General features: G+C 38.4%; 1 protein-coding gene and 1 long non-coding RNA gene across 5 annotated transcripts; one reads left to right on the top strand and one right to left on the bottom strand.

The window, feature by feature from the left end:
• Nucleotides 1-1,576: 1,576 nt before the first annotated feature.
• Nucleotides 1,577-5,306, bottom strand: LOC112167327. 3 transcript variants are annotated; one of them, XR_002923712.2, is made up of 6 exons: nt 5,180-5,306; nt 4,978-5,032; nt 4,634-4,819; nt 4,444-4,567; nt 4,232-4,347; nt 1,577-1,969 (listed from the first exon to the last, which is right to left on the bottom strand). It is a non-coding gene; the product is annotated as an uncharacterized LOC112167327 (long non-coding RNA). The 3 variants fall into 3 exon arrangements; XR_002923711.2 differs by having other exon boundaries at nt 4,444-4,551; nt 5,180-5,301; XR_005800228.1 differs by having other exon boundaries at nt 4,444-4,819.
• A 9,302-nt stretch (nt 5,307-14,608) lies between these two features.
• LOC112167127 (probable L-type lectin-domain containing receptor kinase S.7) lies at nt 14,609-17,054 on the top strand. Of its 2 annotated transcripts, none has more exons than XM_040505620.1 (2): nt 14,609-15,949; nt 16,010-17,054. In XM_040505620.1, the coding sequence occupies exons 1-2, from the start codon at nt 14,794-14,796 to the stop codon at nt 16,798-16,800; spliced, it is 1,947 nt and encodes a 648-aa protein (XP_040361554.1). In that variant the 5' UTR covers nt 14,609-14,793; the 3' UTR covers nt 16,801-17,054. The 2 variants fall into 2 exon arrangements, with proteins under 2 accessions (XP_040361554.1, XP_024159863.1); XM_024304095.2 differs by having other exon boundaries at nt 14,609-16,821; nt 16,866-17,054.
• Nucleotides 17,055-19,665: the final 2,611 nt, after the last annotated feature.

Here is a 19,665-nt window from a genome sequence, read left to right as displayed (position 1 = left end):
AAACTTCAGCCTCAAAATTCCAAGTTTGCCACCCAACACTTCTTAAGGGTCACACTCAAAATTCTCCAAACTGCTGACTCTGCCACCACAAAAATCGAGTCCAGAGATCCTAACTTCTGTTGAGTGAAGCGAGTGGTGTGATCGTAGCTTCTAGAAATCTTGAGAATTAGCCAAACTCACAGTCAAGTAATAAGAAGAGTAAGCAGGAAAAAGAAACAGAGAACATGGTAGCAGTGAGATTTATGGATGTTGATAAGAGTGTGAACGAGAAGGCCCATTCATCCACTTCAGTTGGGCCTGAACCAAAATTAAACCGACCGGAAAGTCAATAACCAACAGTTTCGGTACCAACTTCTTTGGCATGGTAGTGGTATTGAGTTTCAGCATACCGCCTGGTTCCGATCGGTAGTTGGCCTTGCCCCAAAAACCCCGTAACCGTACCACAACGAGCCCTAATATTTTTCATTAACTCCTGCACAAAATTAATGCGATTGATCGCCATGGCTTCCTGCTCTTAGTAAAATATACATTCTACTATTTACTTCAAAAGAAAAAAAACAAAAACAAAAACAAAAAACATAAAATATCTGCATTTTCAAGTAAAATTAGTCATTTTTTGACAGTTGGGTCTCTACGAATCTCTATTAGATTTCCCTAAAGACCTAATCGCCAATAAGTGACCTCATGTGAATTGATCACACATGCAGGCAAAAAGAAAAAGAAATTTATCACTAATAAAACTTTACTATAACCGGCATTTAGTTAGTGGTAAGTCATGTATTTTCAACAAAAATGTTGCTAGAGAAAAAAAAAAATATATATATATATATATATATATATATATATCACTCTTTGCTTTGATTAATTAGTGAAGCATTCTAAGAGAAAAAAATTGACCCAAAAAAATCCTAGAGAAAGAAAAAATTATGTAGCCTAGCTCACCATTCCCTATATAAAACTGCATTTTACCATAAATTACCCGAACCCAAAATTCTAAAACTGCAAAACTCTAATTACCAGGAATATCACGCCGGCGATCACTCAGACTCTCTCTCCAATCCCGCCGGCGATCACTCAAACTCAAATTGGGCAACTATTCGGTGAGTATGACTCTTTATTCTTGTCGTCTTCAAGGGGCCCAAATGTATTTGATTTGTGATTGTTTAACGGATTCCAGAATTTTTCGAATTGTTAATGCTGTTCTTGATTTCGTCTTCGAATTGTTTATCCTATTCTGATTTTGGCGCCAAAACGCCCAATCACAATCTGTGGATTTTTTATACAGAAAATTGGATTTATTAGTCTGTTCTTGATTTCCCGCGAAAACCCCATCACTATCAGAGTAGCGTCTACAGTGATCCAATTTCTTAATTCTGTTCTTGATTACGGGCCTAAAAACTCAGTATAGTAATTTGTATATGCAGATCTAAGTTTGTTTGGTGTCGCATAATCCCTGGTTTTTGGCCGAAAGATAGAAAAACAAAGACAATTCCATACCAAAGTTCTGTATAGTAATTTGTATATACAGATCTAAGTTTGTTTGGTGTTGAATAATCCCTGGTTTTTGGCCGAAAGATAGAAAAACAAAGACAATTCCATACCCCAGTTCTGTACCAAAATAAAGGAAATTCAAACCATAGTTATCGCAAAATTACAGATAATATATCCCTATATTCTTGATGCATTTCAGTCATCTTTGTAAAATTACAGAACAGAATGTGGTAAAAGATGATCTAGTAACTAATAAACCATTTGCTTTTGTACTTAAAGAGCATGGCTGTCCGTTGTCTACCTGGGAAGCTGAGAACATTAATGCAGAAATTGAGTACCCGTGAGTTCAATACAACTGATGCAGTTCAACATGTGGCAAAGCTCATCAGAAACAAGAATGTGAGAGGATACATTGCAAACGGGGCTGTTCAACATGTCGGAAAGCTCATCGAGGACAGATATGTGAGAGGGTTCAACACTGTTGGGCCAAATGAGTAAGAGAATGATGTGAGTATTTGCTGATATGTAACACTATACAAATGCTCAAAAAATTATTTACTCATGTAAAATAAACTTGTTTAACCAAGGACACTAGTTTTATATCTGCACTTAATACAATTGTAACAGGATGACAAGTACATAAACTGGGAACCCTATCTGAATGATGAAGTCAGAATGCAGGAGGATGGTAAATATCACAACTTTACTCATACTGCTTTACAATTAATATATTATCACATTCTGATATAAACTTGACTATAAAATTTTTAAATCATTAACAGATCATTGCTGGACCATTGGTCCAGTTGACTGCCTGGAATCTGTATACAAACTGTACACCAACGAGACTGTGGTATTGTCTGCCAGGCATATTGTAGACAAGGCACCAAGGGAGAAAGATAGGAGCAAATTTGAGGAGTATGAGAAGGGCCGCCGCTCAGAGGGAGGCTCAGTACGTGATGCGTATAACTTTATTGCAAGCAATGGAGTGGCACTAGAATCAGACTGGCCATATTCAAAGGGACCAATCAAGGTAAATAGACTAAATTTCAAAGTGTAACAAAATTTTATCCTTGTATAATCAATCGTAGTACAATCTGACTCATGTACCTCTATTTCTGATTTAAGGAGGACGGAAGAAAAATATTCATAGGAGGGTACAGGAGAGTAAAGGGAAGAACTGAAATAAAGAAGACGCTCAAATTTCATCCTGTAGTAGGGTGCACAGCAGTCCATCCTATATTGCAGTTTTACAAAGGTGGTGACATAATAGACTCGAGTCACCTACCATTTTTCGAGGGAACAAGATGGGCTGATAACGACCTCCCCCGGTGTAGATCCACCACATGTCCAAACAAAGGGAACCTTGTGTATAAATTCTGCCACATATGTGGCTATTCTAAGGGATACCATACTGTGGTTCTAACTGGATACAACACAAGGGTAGCTGGACAGCATCACTGGATCATTAGGAACACCCATGGAAAGGAGTGGGGGCAAAGGGGTTATGGATTCCTCAAAATGACTGAATCAAATGAGGATATAACTGAAGATGATGTTGATGAGGCAGTGAAGTAAAACCTACCACTTGGCGTGCTCAATGTTGAACACTTTGCAGTGTATCCTATTCCCCACTACAGTTGGAAGAAGAAAGACAGACTCAAATGGAATCACTACTAAAAGTACCTGTTCTCGAGAAGCCACTGCAGTTGCAGGAAGCTGTTGCTGGTGCAGGAGGCCGTACTGTTTAACTCAATGCACAATATTATTGCTACGATCAAATTCTAGTAGAAAATCTCCAGATTCCTATTTTCTTTTGACCTGATTCAGAATTTAATGCTAAGATGCTAAGTTCAAACAATTTAATATTTTCAGCTCTGCACTTTCTTCAGCTTAATACTGTGTTCCTATAATCTGTGAACTTGTGCTCTTCCCTTTGTGATCAACTCAATGCACAACATTTGAATATATTGCTGGTGCAGAAGGCCATACTGATCAACTTAATGCATGACATTAGGATATACTGCTAAGATCAGAAGAAAATCTCCGGACTCCTATTTTCTTTTGATCTGCTTCAGAATTATTGCCAAGTTCAAACACTTAGAATTTTTCAGCTCTTCGCTTTCTTCAGCTTAATACTGTGTTCCTAGAATCTGTGAACTTCTATTCTTCCCCTTCTGACTCAAAAACCTAGAACAGCTTGTATAGCTATGATGTTGCTTAGATTATTAGCCAATTTGTTGTGACCTCCATACACAACAGACTGACTAAATTAGAACCATTTACACCAGAGCATACAACTTACTCTAAAAATAGACAAAGTACTGCTAGAAGTACTGTAAATTACCATAGTGAAAAAAATGTTTCCCATAAGCAAATCCATGTTAAAAATTCCTAGCAAGCCACAACATCTGAATAAATAAACCACTTCCTTCCCATAAGCAATGTTGTTTCAAAAGGTATCAAACTAGCATGTTAGCTAAAGCTAACATGGATAAAGAGCTTGCCCCCAGACGAGAATACAGATGCCACAAAACCATAAACATCCAGTAGGAATTGGTATTTTTATATATCTACATATATACATATACATATATGTTTAACTATAAACCCCCTACTTCCAAGATGAAGTTGGAAGCACCATAATAAAAGCAGTAAGTGACAAAAGGAGAATATTGATATCTTAGCCATTCCATTTACAATTTTTTGCAGCAGGAGAGAGGGGGATAAGAAAAATTACCTACTAGGCGGAAGGGTTCTAGGTGGTAAGTTACTTGCTATTGTCACCTCATGTAGAACAAGGGCAGAAGAGATCAGGGCTTGCCCAACTTCACAATTGTCAGTTCACGAATAAACCTACAAGGAAACCACCAAGGGAAAAGTAAACAAATGACTGCAAGTCACCACAAGAAGCTGAAAACCACACAAACAGCAGACAACTAATTTTAGTACCAGCTAGGTAACACAGCATCTAAATGAAGTGACTGAATGCCACCCAGTCGAGGTGTGAACTAAAAGAAACAGTGGGCTTGGAATCATAACCAAAAAGAAGATCCATGGCTGCAAAAGCAATACTCTACACTCTAGTCAGAGGTTGAATAATCAAATTTGAAAACCAAAAGATGTTGGCTGAAAGATATACCTCGCTACAAAGGAACTGTGATATTGAAACTGAGATGAAGCCTAAACTTATCTAGCACCTTTGGCAAAACGCATCAAAGTGGGTCAATACTCAATCAATCAAGCAAAAAATCCCATCAGATTTAGCAATCGAGACATCGAAGCTGAGTTTCAACAGATGATACCTGGCCCTAGATTTATCTAGCACCTGGGCAGGAAAAACATAAAAAGTTGTAGACTTTAAACAACAGCATGACTGGGCATCAAAGTTGAAAACTTTAAATAACAAAGGCATCAAATCTGAATCAGAAATTATTGATAAAGAGTTTTACTGGGCTAATTGAGATGGTTGACTGAAAGATTTACCATGGGATGAGAATGAAGAGTACCCTTTTTTGCTTCTGAGAAGAAGAAGCCATTGCTGCAAACAAAAAGGAGAAGGAGGAAGATAAGATAGGTGCCCAAAGATGTAAACTTCAACAACAGATCCGTTGAAATCTGATTCGGAAGATGTTGATAAAGAATTTTACTGGGCGGATTGAGAGGCTTGACTGAGAGAGATTTTTACCTTGGATGAATGAAATTCAGGACCTTGAACACCTGTTGTCTGCGGTGAAAGATTGGGGCTTTTTTTTAGGGACTGAGTTTTTAAGATTAGGTTTTTGATTGAGGTTCTGGTCGGGTTGGGTCTCTATACTCCCTAAACGACAGGACACGTGGGCCTGACACATGTTTTGGTAATTTGCTTCTTTAAACTGCCCCTGTCCTTTGATTCTTCTTTTTTTTTTTTTATAATTAGTGTTATGCTGTAAATAAAGCTCTATTCTTTTATTTGACCAAAAAAGAAAAGAAAAAAAAAAGCTCTATTCTTTTATGTTATGCAGGTCCAAGTTTTTGGGTCCAACCATCTCTTCTTCCCCCAAGAGGCTTGTGTAGTTTGGAATTGGAGAGACTAGGTCTTGAAGGTCGGATGTTTAATCAAATTGGAGTGTTTCATATTAAAATTTCGAAATCGAGAGTCATCAAATTGATGATTTTTGCTACAAAGTTCTTTGCTTTTTTGAAAGACTCGTTTGGGTAAATGTTCATTTTGTTGCTTTTGATTGCCATTTGCTATTTTTCCTCTAGTAACTTTTTTAGATGATAAAGTAATGCAATTTACCTTGGATTGCCCAGAAGCTTTCAGATTTGGGTTTTATATTTGAAATTCACTAATTTGAAAGAGTAACTGAGAATGGCTTGAATGAGTGTACCAACAGTCTAACAACACACCACCTGTATGTAAATGTCCTTTGTCACTTTCATTGTTGGTGGGACTTGTTCCCATGGCTTATTTTTCATTCTCTTGCCTTCTTCATCAGTGTTGGACCAACAAGACCAAATGGTTCATTGGTTTGAGCACAGTGTTTTGCCACTTGCCATATCTAAATGTGACGTGCCTCCAATGGCGTTCCTCAAGATCATAGAGAAGAGGATTCTTATGTTTTATCTTAGACGCGGAGGCGAATCTTGAATGTTGTTGATGGTTATGCTGTGGTACTATTAGGTGTGTGATATCTTACCCCGTGGTCTGGAACTGGAAATGTTGATGACTTAAACTTCGGCAATCGTCTTGATGCAAGTGATAGTCATTCTGCTGGAAGAAGCAAATAGGCTAATTTCAGATTAAGGAAATTGATGCTGGACCATTTTCTCTGGTGAATTACAAGATCTAAAAGCTCTGGCCAACAGGACAGCTCTTTGAAGAAAGTGGCTCTCCCTGTATTGGTAGGAAAAACCGGGTACATTTGCAGATTCTATTGGGATAGGTCAAGTCTCATGATATCACTGGTGAATTGTTGAAGTTGGTGCACTCTGCTGACAGCTTAAAGGAAGATAGAGTTGGCAGTTCAAAGCAACAACCCAATTTTACATGTCGATGAAATTATGGGTGCAGTGCAATCTTGTGATGATATCACAACCAGTTGTGAGAACTGAAAACAAAACATTGGGATGCCACAGCAGGGAATTCACAACCAGTTGATCACTGTGGCAGGTAACAACATCAACAAGTTCTTCCCCGCCGCCAAACAATGTTAAAAATTTTCCGAAGCTAGTTAGCTGTTCTAGATTTTTCAAGGTTGATAGCGAAACAAGCATTCCTCTGGTTACTCAAAACAATTGCATTAGCCTTTGAATTGGAATAGGGGAGATACTGAATTCTGTGATCCACAGGCGTTTCAACTGTCCACTGTAATTTCTTACCTGCTAAGAGAAACTCTAAATCTATTGGTTATAAATGTGTCCAATCTTCTTTGTCAGAAGTGTATGTGCAAATGTGCAATCTACTTTTAAGGGTAAATTTCTAGTCATTCTTTAAACGTCATGAAAGTTCATGAGTGGATATTGAGTTTTCAGAAGAGTTCTTAGTGTCAAGATATACTTACCAAATTCAATTCTTTCCCTGAAATCCTATCTATAGCATTTGTTAGGTAATATATTTAGGCATTCTAATACAAGTTTGTTGTGAACTTAATATCTTGTTGTCAACTATCTTTCGATGAATATACCCATGTTTTGAATACTTGTAATGCAATATCACTATCTAAGGCCTAATTTGCAATGCTTAAATTTTGTATGAACTCGATGAGTTCAATGGTTTGACATTACTTGATGCTATAAACCGATTGCTACCAGATAGCAGCACATGGGAATGGTTTGTGAGGGCAGCACGACAGACTCCAAATAGCAGCATTGTTGATTCTGATATTACCAGCTCAATTTGTTTCCTAACCGGCATCTGCAGAGGCTCAATCTATGTCATAGTTGTGGCTGCTTGGACAGTCACACTGCACCAAAGTATAACAACCCCCATTTCCCTCCTTACATTCTTCATTGGGTACTACCTTATGATTGTGGCCATTATTTGACTAGTCTCCAGTCATACTGTCATTTATCTCATGCATATAAACAATAATGTGAACAAATTTTAGCTTCTTTATCACATGTTATATCCATACAATAGATCTAAGTTGATTTATGTTTATTGATTGGAGTTTTAGACCAGGATAGCAAGGGCACTACCCCATGCCATGCCTGTGTTTACCATGTTTACGATACTGAGATTCCAAACAACGAGTGTTGATAGCAAAATGAAGGATTGTCTTTGGTAGATGATATATGGTTGAGAACTTGAGATGTAGTCGTCCCATGCCTCGAGTCCTCTACCAGTTTGCAGCAAGGTGATGCTGGTAGTATTTGTTGAGTTCGGTGTAGTAAATGGAGAAATAAGAAATTCAAGTGAGAGAAATTGTGCTGAGCAGTATGTATCTTAAAGTACTAGGTCAGAGGCTGTGCATAATATTGAAAAATTGCAACAGAAATGATGCGAATCCTATATACATGGTCAAAGAGACAAACACTACCACTCAAGGTTTACCTGCATGATTCACATAGAACTCAAATATCTACTAGAAGGTTCATTCTTGTACAGAAGGATCTGGACCTGTGTCAACTGATTCCTCTGAAAAGGAAAATGATGCAGAACAGTATGATGTTAGTTAAGGAATGTCAATTGTCAAAGTCAATTGGCAGAAAAATTGAGTCAAGACCAGTTTGAGTTCTATGTGGGTATCAGGATATGTCGAGTAAAAGATGTACCCCCACTTTATGCCCAAACCAGTTTATAAGCTGTTAAGGCAGCAAGTGATGGATATATTGAACCCAAGTCTCGCTCTCAATCACTTGGAAGGTACTGTGCTCAAGAGTTGGAGTACGTGGAAGCTTTAGTCTTGAGGCAGCTAGCTGATCTATTGTAATGCATGTGTATGTGTAGCCACACAACCTCACCCGATAAAGTTCTTAAATGGAAGGGCAGTTTCATCCGTAAAGGTAACAATTGATGCTCACACGGATTAAGTTGTTAATACTATGGCAGAAAGTGGCAAAATTCTAAAACAGAAATGTTCTTTGAGAGATCACCCATCCAACACCTTGCAAGTTGCTTGGGATGGTTCAGTTCAAGGCCCATTAAAAGATTAATATCGGTTGGGTTCTATTTTGTCTAATGTTAATTAATGCAGCAAAACCAACTGCCTTGGGCTCAGAGGAGAGTGCACTCACTGCAGTGGATTCTCATTCCCTTGGTAATCCTAGCAAGTCAACAGATGTTTCACAATGCTTCAGAGGAGAGGTTTCTCCCACTCTGAAGAAATTAATGTTCTATGTGTGCAAACTTTGGAAAGAACACAGTCCAGTTGTGAGATGCTGTGAAATCAATATCACAAGGACTCCAGGCGAAGAGGTATATCCCTTGTGTCTTTGTTATTATACAAGTTGCTTGTTTGCTGTTATTTGATACTTAACAAGGCATAATATTCATCTTTAACAGGGTGGAATTGGCTTCGAAAATGTTCATACTTGCAAATGCGCCTTTGACCTTTATGCATAAAGAGTTAGAAGCATCCTTGGTCTTCTTCCAAATTTGATCAAGCAGCTGGCCGGCCATCCTCGAGATTGTTTGGAGGAATCAAATTACAGGATAGGAGATTAGGAGCAGCACATCTACCGTCGATGGAGGAGGTCAGTGCATATATAGAAGAGGATGCTGGGATTTATGACTTATACTGAAGAACCCATCCAGGAAAGAGATTTTGATATCGAAGGTAAAATTTTCAGTTGGTTCCCCACATGATCAGTCCTTGAAAATTTTCAATTGGTCCTCCATAAATCATTAAAGTATATTCGATCATCTTGACATATCAATCTTTGAAGTACCACTGCTATCATGATGTCATGCGATAAGGAGATCAAGCTTTTCAATATGACATATTCATCTCACCAATTATCTTCTCCTCAATTATTATTGATAGAGAGATTTAGGTAAAAAGTTTATGATCTTGTTGAAGAATCACTAAAGCACCACATGACGTTCTCATTTGCCTATTGAACAAACTCGCTTGTTGGTTAAACATTCTACCAAAAATTTCTGTAATTGTAGCCAATATCTTATTACAAATAATTCTGACAACTTCAGGAGAAAAAGAGGCATTCACTTATTACGGAGACGGTGAGGAGCCGTATGAGGTTGAATATCTCATGTACGGTTCTATAACGGAGATTCTTTGAATAGAATGACGACCATAACGGATGTCGGCTCAATCCGAAGGAAATTATGCGGAGGCTTTAAAAAATTATTATGGAGCTATGCAACTAGAAATTGGTCCTTATGATCGAAGTTATATACTCTATAACATAGGTCGTATCCATACAAGGAACGGAGAACGTACATACAAAAGCTTTAGAATATTATTTCAGGCACTAGAACGAAACCCCATTCTTACCACAAGCTTTTAATAATATGGTCGTGATCTGTCATTACCTGCGACTATCTCCACTATAGAAATAAAAAAAGGGAAAGAAAGAAGAAATCCGTTAATAAATACTATATAAAATGATAAAGAAAAGGTGGGCTTTCTACATATCTATCGTTCAAAACAATGATTTTTATCAGCTGTAGAAAGGAAATAAACTTCATAAAAATCGAAATATTAATATGAAGAAATAGGTATGCCTAAATACTTTATTCCATGGATAAAGGATCTAATTGATATAGGAAGCGCCGTAAAGATCAATTCACGAGGTTTTGGTCTGATACAATATGAACTGCTTACTTATGCCAAGATATATATGAGATAAAAGTTAGGAATCAACTTATGTAATAAAGTTCCAAGGTGTGAAGTAGAGAGAAGGGATTTCATAATTGGACTGGGGTTTTGAATAAGACAACCCTTTCATTTTTCATTTTTTTTCTTTTTCATATTGAAAAAGTAAAAAGAACGAAGGGTGTCTTTAATTTAGATTTGGAAAACCGTACACTAAAATATGATAAATGAAGCGAAATTTACTAAAGTATTACAAAGAATAATTAGTGGAATTCATGCCTATCGGGGTTATACTTACATTAACTGGTTGTGCACAGTTGTTGGGCCAGTCTTGGTAGATCATAGCTCCTTCTGATGATAGGAAATCTAGAATACAACAGATGCAATTTATGTTGCTGCACCTTCTGATGATACTTTCTGTTGAAAGTTCCACTTCTCTGCCTATGATTTTTAGTATCTTGTGTTCCATAAGGTGGACTGCTGCACTGACCATTGAATGTTCTAGTGTCCTGGTTGTGTTGGGCATCTTATGCTCTATGTCAAGAAGAGGCAAAGATGATATATATCTTGTTGGATACACCTACAAATTTACTAAAGTATTACAAAGAATAATTAGTGGAATTCATGCCTATCGGGGCTATACTTACATTAACTGGTTGTGCACAGTTGTTGGGCCAGTCTTGGTAGATCATAGCTCCTTCTGATGATAGGAAATCCAGAATACAACGGATGCAATTTATGTTGCTGCACCTTCTGATGATACTTTCTGTTGAAAGTTCCACTTCTCTGCCTGTGATTTTCAGTATCTTGTGTTCCATAAGGTGAAAATCTCATGTATGATTCTAGAATGGAGCTAGATTCTTTGAATTGAATGATGACCATAACGGATGTCGGCTCAATCCGAAGGAAATTATTGGGAAGCTTTAAAAAATTATTATGGAGCTATGCGACAGGAAATTGGTCCTTATGATCGAAGTTATATACTCTATAACATAGGTCGTATCCATACAATGAACGAAGAACATACAAAACCTTTAGAATATTATTTCGGGCACTAGAACGAAACCCGTTCTTAGCTTGTGCTTTTAATAATATGGCCGTGATTTGTCATTACCTGCGACTATCTCCACTATAGAAATAAAAAAAGGGAAAGAAAGAAGAAATCCGTTAATAAATACTATATAAAAGGATAAAGAAAGGGTAGGCTTTCTAAATATGTATCGTTCAAAACAACTATTTTTGTCAGCTGTAGAAAGGAAATAAACTTCATAAAAGTCGAAATATTAATATGAAGAAATAGGTGTGCCTAAATACTTTATTCATATATATGAGACAAAAGTTAGGAATCAACTTATGTAATAAAGTTCCGAGGTGTGAAGTGGAGAGAAGGGATTTCATAACTGGTCTAGGGTTTTGAATAAGACAACCCTTTCATTTTTCATTTTTTCTTTTTCATATTGAAAGTAATAAGAACAAGGGGTGTTAAGCCTTTTATCATCCTAGCGTCGAGCTATTTTTCCGCAAGACCTCTCCTACACTATCGTCACCACAGTAGAGTTTAACCACCAAGTTCGGGATGGATTGGTGTGGTTCCTCTACACCTAAGACACCAGAATATCAAACCATGAATGAAGAAAGGCATGAGAGAAAAGCATATTGGCTAGTGATTGTGAGGCCAAAATTCTTGCCTGGAGGGGACATCAAAGGCCTCTTCCCTCCCTTCTATCTATCAAAGGGATAGGAGGGCAGAGCTTTTGATTTTTCACGTTGTCAAAAAGTTGAACAATGGTTTTTTCGTGTTGCCAAAGAACTGAACAATGAATTTGTCCATGAATCTAAGAAATAGTGAGAATTCTTGATCTCTCTCAATTCGAAAATGCAGGATTTGAATTGATGCCCTTTCATTGAGTCCTCCTAAATTGCATTGATTTATCCCTAAAGATTTCATTTCAATTGGAATTTTATTATTCACCATGTATAAGGATCCCCGCTAGGCATCCATGGTTGAATAGTTATAGCGCCCAACTCATAATTGGCGAACTCATAGGTTCAATTCCTACTAGATGCATAGGTTCAACCTCTTTCAAATATATAACATGGATTATGGCAATGCAATGTAGTTGGACTCTCATATTGATCCGAATGAATTATCCTTTCCATGGAGGTAAATCTTTGCCTGCTAAGCAGGGGGATAGCAAGTTCCAAATTCTGTCTTGGTAGGACATGTATTTCTATTACTATGAGATTCATAAATCATAAATGAAGTAGTTAATGATAGGGTTACCATTATCCTTTTTGGAGTGACAAATATTGTATGTGTTCCTAAGAAAAAAAAAGGAATTTGTCCATTTTTCGAGGTCTCAAAAAGGCGTGGAAACACACAAGAACCTCTTGAATGAAAATGGAAAAGAAGTGTAACTCAAGTTTCTTCGAAAATGATAAGATCTTTGGCACAAGAAGAAGGAGCTGATCCATATCATTTTGACTTGGTTCTGATTTTTTTTTTTTTTTTTTTTTTTAAGAATACTGAGTCGGGCTCTTCTCTTACCTGTAATCCGGTATCGAATAGAACATGCTAAGCCAAATCTTCTTAATGTAAAACTTACTTTAATTTAGATCGAGAAAACCGTGCACTAAAATATGATAAATGAAGCTAAATTTACTAAAATCGGGGTATCAAAAAACACATCCACTTCACCGAATACTTCTCCTCAAATTTAGGGGAATATCTCCCTAAATTAATGTAACTATTATTAAAAGCTATACAGTTTGAGAAAGACACATGTAACTCTAATATTTTGTAACGGCTACATGACGTGTAGGTTTGTATTATTCCATTCCTTTTGTTTGAGCTATCCGCACATGTAGGTCTTGATCACATGATGGCCCTTCATATTTGTCATTATTGAAATATCTGTAGTTCTGGCTTTCTGGTCTGAAGTGCATAGTAATGGGGAAATAAAGTGAACAGAACTTTGATTTGAATGGAATTAACTAATCACGAGAAGAGAATACATCACGCTTGAGTTTCAGTGCCAACTGAGCCTCGCATCTTTTCTTAATCATTTTAGTTGCTTCGGTTGGCCAATCGCGAGTTAATGCGACTCTGTGCATGTTATTAATATTATACTTGGTTTTGCACAAGACGAAGCTAAACTATGGCAAAATCATTATAGTACTCCACTATTATGGGTAATCATACTCAATTCCATTCTTATGGTATCCTATGATCCCATGAACAATGTAGTAGGTTGGCAGTTGGCTAAGCTATTACTCTACTAGGCTACTAGCTAGCATAAGAATGTTACATTGTCATTGTTAGATTCTGAATTTAGCAATCACACCAATATTCAAAGAAAAAATCGATCAAAATTTGAGAAATTTTCGATTAATGCTAAAAAAATTTACAGTAGAAAGAAGAAATTTTGATTAACACTTCATATTTTTAGACCTCAATTAACATCTCCTTGAATTCTGATTACACTTACCTTTTAAATGAAAACTATCTAAATAATAGTCGTCACCCCCCCCCCCCCCCCCCAAAAAAAAAAAAAAATCCCTTAATCAATGTGTCTCTGTGACATGTACTTGGTTTTGCACAAAACTAACCTAAACTGTTAGCAAAATCATTATAATACTCCACTATTATGGGTAATCATACTCAATTCCATTTTCTTATGGGTATCCTATGAATAATGTAGTAGGTTGGCAGTTGGCTAAGCTACTACTCTACTAGCTAGCATAAGAACGGTACATTGTCATTCTTACATTTTGAATTTAGCAATCACATCACTATTAAAAAAAAGGACAAAAATTTATGACAATGTTCTAATTAAGGTCAGAAATTTTTGTAACAAGATGAATAAACTCTGATTAACACTTCATGCTTTCAAATCTCAGTCAACGTATCCGTGAAAACAATGCCTAAATCAAGATTTGACCATGTCAAAATCGTCTGAAAACAACGTCGTTTCCAACTCTTTCCACTACAAAAAGTCCTTAATTAACGCTTTATGCTTTCAAACTTCACAGACCTCGATTAACGTCGCCCTCAACCCCGATTAATGTCACATCCACTTTCCAATTAAGGCCAAAAAGTTTTACAACAGAAAGAATAATCTCCGATTAACGTCACCTCCATTTACCTTTTGAAAAGAAAACAATCTCAATAACAGTCATGTCCCCCCATCTTTAATCACAAAACAAAATCCCTAAATCAAGATTTGACCGTGTCAAAATCGTACCAAAACGCCGTCGTTTCCCCCTCTTCCCACTACAAAAAAAAGTCCCTCATTACCGTTATATAACCCCAACAAAGTCCAACAATCCCTTTCAAACCGACCCACTACGCTCCCTTTCTTTCTTCTCCAACCGTTTAAACCCCACTCCCTCTCTTTCCCTCCCTCCCTTAAACCCCTAAACACCACCCCCACAATCTCCACTCTCCATTCTCCAATCTTCAATCTTTTCCAAAACCCAGAAAACCCATTTCCTCTCTCTCTCTCTCTAACCCAAAAGGTCAAAAACCCAAGAAGCCATCATGAACCCAAGAAAGCTTCTTGCTTTCTTCTTTTTCTTCTTCTTCCGCCGCTTCTCCTCCGCCTCCGCCGAGAACCTCAGCTTCGACTTCCCCTCCTTCAACTTCCGCAACCTCACCTTCCTCGGCTCCTCCCACATCCGCAACGGCGTCGTCGGCCTCACCCGCGACCTCCCCGTCCCCACCTCCTCCGCCGGCTCCGTCCTCTACAACTCCCCCGTCCGCTTCTTCGACCCCGACTCCAACACCACCGCCTCCTTCTCCACCCGCTTCACCTTCTCCTTCTCCAACCTCAACCCCTCCTCCTCCGGCGACGGCATGTCGTTTTTCCTCTCCCCCAACAACCAGACCCTCGGCAGCTCCGGCGCCTACCTGGGTCTCCTCAACTCCTCCCTCCCCACCCTCAACCACTTCATCGCAGTCGAATTCGACACCCGGCAAGATACCCACTTTTCCGACCCGAACGACAACCACGTCGGTCTCGACATCGACACCTTGATCTCCATCAAGACCGCCGACCCCATTGACCAAGATGTTGACTTGAAGAGCGGGACGGCGATCACGGCCTGGATTGACTACAAGAACGACCAAGAAACGCTTAAGGTGTACCTGAGCTACTCCGGGTTCAAACCCGAGACCCCTGTTTTGAACGTGGGGATTGATCTTTCTGGGTATCTGAAGGAGGTTATGTATGTGGGTTTCTCTGCTTCTACTGAAGGAAGCACTGAGCTTCATGAGATTGAGAATTGGAGCTTCAGGACATCTGGGTTTGTGCCGAAAAGGCCCACATTGCATCCTCACAATGTGTCTGATACTTATGTGATTGTCAGTCCAAGGCTGCCGGCGCCGGAGAAGGGACACAAGAGGCGGCTGGGGCTGGGGCTTGGGATTGCCGGGCCGGCGTTCTTTTGTGTTGCGCTGGTGGTTTTCGGGTATGTGAGTGTGAGGAAGTGGAGGGAGGTGAGGAGGGTGAAGAGTTTTAAAGCAGAGGTGGTGGCAGGGCCGAGGCAGTTTAGCTATAGAGAGCTGAGGGCGGCTACAGGAGGGTTTCATGGGAGTAGGATTATTGGGCACGGTGCATTTGGGACTGTGTACAAGGCGTTTTTCGTGGCGTCGGGGACTATTGCGGCGGTGAAGAGGTCCAGGCATTCTCATGAAGGTAAGACTGAGTTTCTTGCTGAGTTGTCTATTATAGCTTGCTTGAGGCACAAGAATTTAGTGCATTTGCAAGGGTGGTGTGTTGAGAAAGGTGAGTTGCTGCTTGTGTATGATTTCATGCCGAATGGTAGTCTTGAGAGAGTGCTTTACCAAGAAAGTGAGGAGGGTAACCTGTTGGATTGGCCTCATAGGCAAAATGTTGCGATTGGTTTGGCGTCTGTTTTGACGTATATGCATCAAGAATGTGAGCAGCAAGTGATTCATAGGGATATTAAGACTGGTAATGTCTTGCTGGATGGGAATTTCAATGCAAAGCTTGGTGATTTTGGATTGGCAAAGCTCATGGATCATGATAAGAGCCCTGTTTCGACGCTGACAGCTGGAACAATGGGGTACCTTGCGCCCGAGTATCTCCAGTATGGAAAAGCAACTGAGAAGACTGATGCTTTCAGCTATGGTGTGGTTATACTTGAATTGGCTTGTGGGAGGAGACCAATTGAGAGAATTCCGGATTGTCACAAAATGGTGAATTTGGTTGATTGGGTTTGGGGACTGCATTCTGAAGGAAGGATTATTGATGCAGCTGATCAGAGGTTGGCTGGGGAGTTTGATGTGGAAGAAATGCGGAAGCTGTTGCTTGTCGGTTTGAGTTGTGCTAACCCAGATAGCTCCAAGAGGCCTACAATGAGGAGAGTTCTACAAATCTTGAGTAATGAGGCAGAACCTCCAGCTGTGCCGAGGGTTAAGCCAAGTCTCAGTTTCTCTTGTGGCGTGTCTTTGTCTGTTGATGACATTGTTTCAGATTGTGATGGCAGCCTCACCAGCTCAATGTGCGAGATTGTTGTCAACTGAAGCAGGTTTTATGGTGTTTTTTTATATTTTTTTTAGGCTATATGAGATTGCAGAATTTTAGGCAGTTCAATTCTTTTATTTGTTACGCTCCCTTTTACCTGCAATTTGAAGATTAGAGACTGTTAGAGTTCAATGGCCCAAGTTCAAGCCTACTTTTGAACTTTGTGGTCTCTGCTTAGATCCAGGATAAAAGAAGCTTGCTTGAATATATCAATTGTAATCCTCATTCAAGTAACATGTTTCCATAATGGCAATGAAAGGTCCTTGAATATTGATTTCTACACTATTTTGAGCTTGATCTGGTTGGTAGTTTCTAAAATTGAAGTTTATGATTCGGGGTTATTGACTCTTGAGTCGCTCTATTACTAGAAAAAGTAGATGTGCTGCTCTCAAAAGACTTTCACTGAAAAATAAGAGCTTTTTGATAGTGAAATGTTCAGGAAATAGATTATGCATGTATTGAGCACATATTTTCTTCAACCCTAGAAGACTTCAATCTGTGTTGAGCACATTGGTACTTGCAGCTTTTAAACTTTTCCAATCCCATTTAAAAATTTCCTTCAGAGAACTTAAGAATCTCGATCTCTGAATGCAGTCTGTCAGCCTCATATGCGGATAACGACCTAGGAAACCATGTACAAATGTTTCTTATAAAAAGAGGAACCAATTTCCAGCTTCTATCAATACTTGTTAATAAGATGAAAAAAATTGGTGAGCAGAAGTAAAGATTTGGATGAGTTTTTCTCAGCATATTGGCAGAATTCTTATATCTGATTACTCAAAGAGTGCAACAAATTGTCTGCATTGAATGTATAGAATTCTGTATGGTGCTAAATGTTAGGGGATTTAATCCCTCCACCACACAAGTACTAGAAATAGAGATGGAAAGAAGAAATAACCAAGCCAAGAAGACAACAAGATTTAATGAGGTTTGGCCAATATATATCATTGCCTACGGCGTCCTCGAAGAGTTTCACCTTCACTAATGAGAGAATTACACAAGTACAAGATTACATTGTTCAAGTTTACGCCCAACCCAAGCCCTTGTATCCAATAGGATAACCCCCTTGTATATCCTCTCTCAACCTAGAAGATCACTCTACCCCAAGATTCACACTCTTGAACACAACTCACTTTGCTTCTATACATGAACAAGGGCGGAGCCACGTTGGGGCACAGTGGCTCCCGTGCCCCACTAAGGTTTTAGTATATATATGTATCTGGTTTCATAACAACATTGAATGAAGCCTTGTTGTAGTGGTAGAGGCATATATGTATGTGAGGCTGGTCCCTGGTTCGAATTGTGGTAGCAGCATCGTGCTATTTTTATTTCTTTTCTTTTTTTTAACATTAATACCATTATTTCTTCTCAGCAATGTGCTAATATTTTTTTTTCTAACAATAATACTATTATTTTTCCTCAGCAAAAAAATATTAATAGTATTCTTTCATATAGTTTCAAAGTTCAAAGATAGATTATATTTCTATTATGAAAAATTGTCTAAAATCTAAAAACTATAAGTTTGATCAATAAAATATGTAATTTAAAAAAAAAATCGATCTTTTTTAGTACAAAAAAAAAATTTTGATCTTTTCATAAGCTTATTCTAATCATTATTTTTATTACAATTTTGATATATTTTAAGTTAAAGTTTCAATTAAACAAAAAAAAAAAAAAAAGCCTTTTGAGTGCCCCAGTTGAGATCAATTTCTGGCTCCGCCACTGTACATGAAGACCCTTAGAGTTGCTCTTTACCTCTCCTTGCTTGCCTCCACACAAGCTTCATCTATTTATACCATTGATGGAAGTCTCTAGACTCACTTTATCAATGTTCATACATGAATCAACCACCCATCTCCCACATTAACTCCGATCCCTAGGAAGACTAAAAAGGTCAAAACATGAATTTAGCTATGCATGCACTTGACTATGCATTTATACCCAATGCATGCACTTGACCATCACCAATTTTCCATGCATAACTTGTCACCTTGAATGCACAAACAATTAATACCATGCCATGCAATATCTCCACCAAGGAGGGATAGGCACCAAACCCAACACTAAAGTACTAGATCTCCTTAGTTAATTTCGATTCTGATTTTGTGCTTTTCTTCTCCGGAACATCTGCTGGTGGTGGTGCTGAAGTACTAGATCTCCTTCTGATAAATTGTGAAAGGTTGCTGTTACTGCTAGTGTTTTTTGTGATCATCATTTTCTGCAGCTAGTCCTAACCCTAACCTTGCTGTGGTTATTCTGATTCCCATACCTCCCCACAAGGCCTAATTCTTTTCTTGATAGTTGTCCTAGGCCCAAGCAGGTCTCAGTACGGTCAGCTTGGTCAATCCTATTACTCCGATTTTCAATTATAACGCTTAATCAACTAAAATCAATCTTTTCTTTGTAACAGCATTGAAGATCCTGGACTGATTTTATGCGAGCTTAGTTGGTTAACCTCAAAGCCTGAGAGATAAGTACTAAGAATAAGGTTCTATTGATCGTATTCAGTTGCCACAATGTGCAGCTAAACCGGAACTGAAAAGAATCTGGAAATGGGCTTAGCAGTCGCGAGTCAAAAAACACATCTAATTTCATACTCAGAGTGACTAAAGGTCGTTCATATATTATATATCCCTCCTAATAAAATTCAATACAGAACAATCTTACAGAAACATTGGTAATATAACTTGACCCAAGATATAAAACACCTGCCGGCTGATTGGCTGGCCACCAAGAACACCTCCGGAAATCCAAAGCAAGATCTTCATTCATCCTCATCATCATCCTTGGCACAAGTTCTTTCAATGCTACTCCTGTTATGTAGAGCACGATAAATCACAGTCCACACTCCACAATACCAAAAT

The sequence above is a fragment of the Rosa chinensis genome, chromosome 5, assembly GCF_002994745.2.
Source record: "Rosa chinensis cultivar Old Blush chromosome 5, RchiOBHm-V2, whole genome shotgun sequence".
Classification (NCBI taxonomy): Eukaryota; Viridiplantae; Streptophyta; class Magnoliopsida; order Rosales; family Rosaceae; genus Rosa; species Rosa chinensis.
This window is presented reverse-complemented; position numbering and strand designations above follow the sequence as displayed.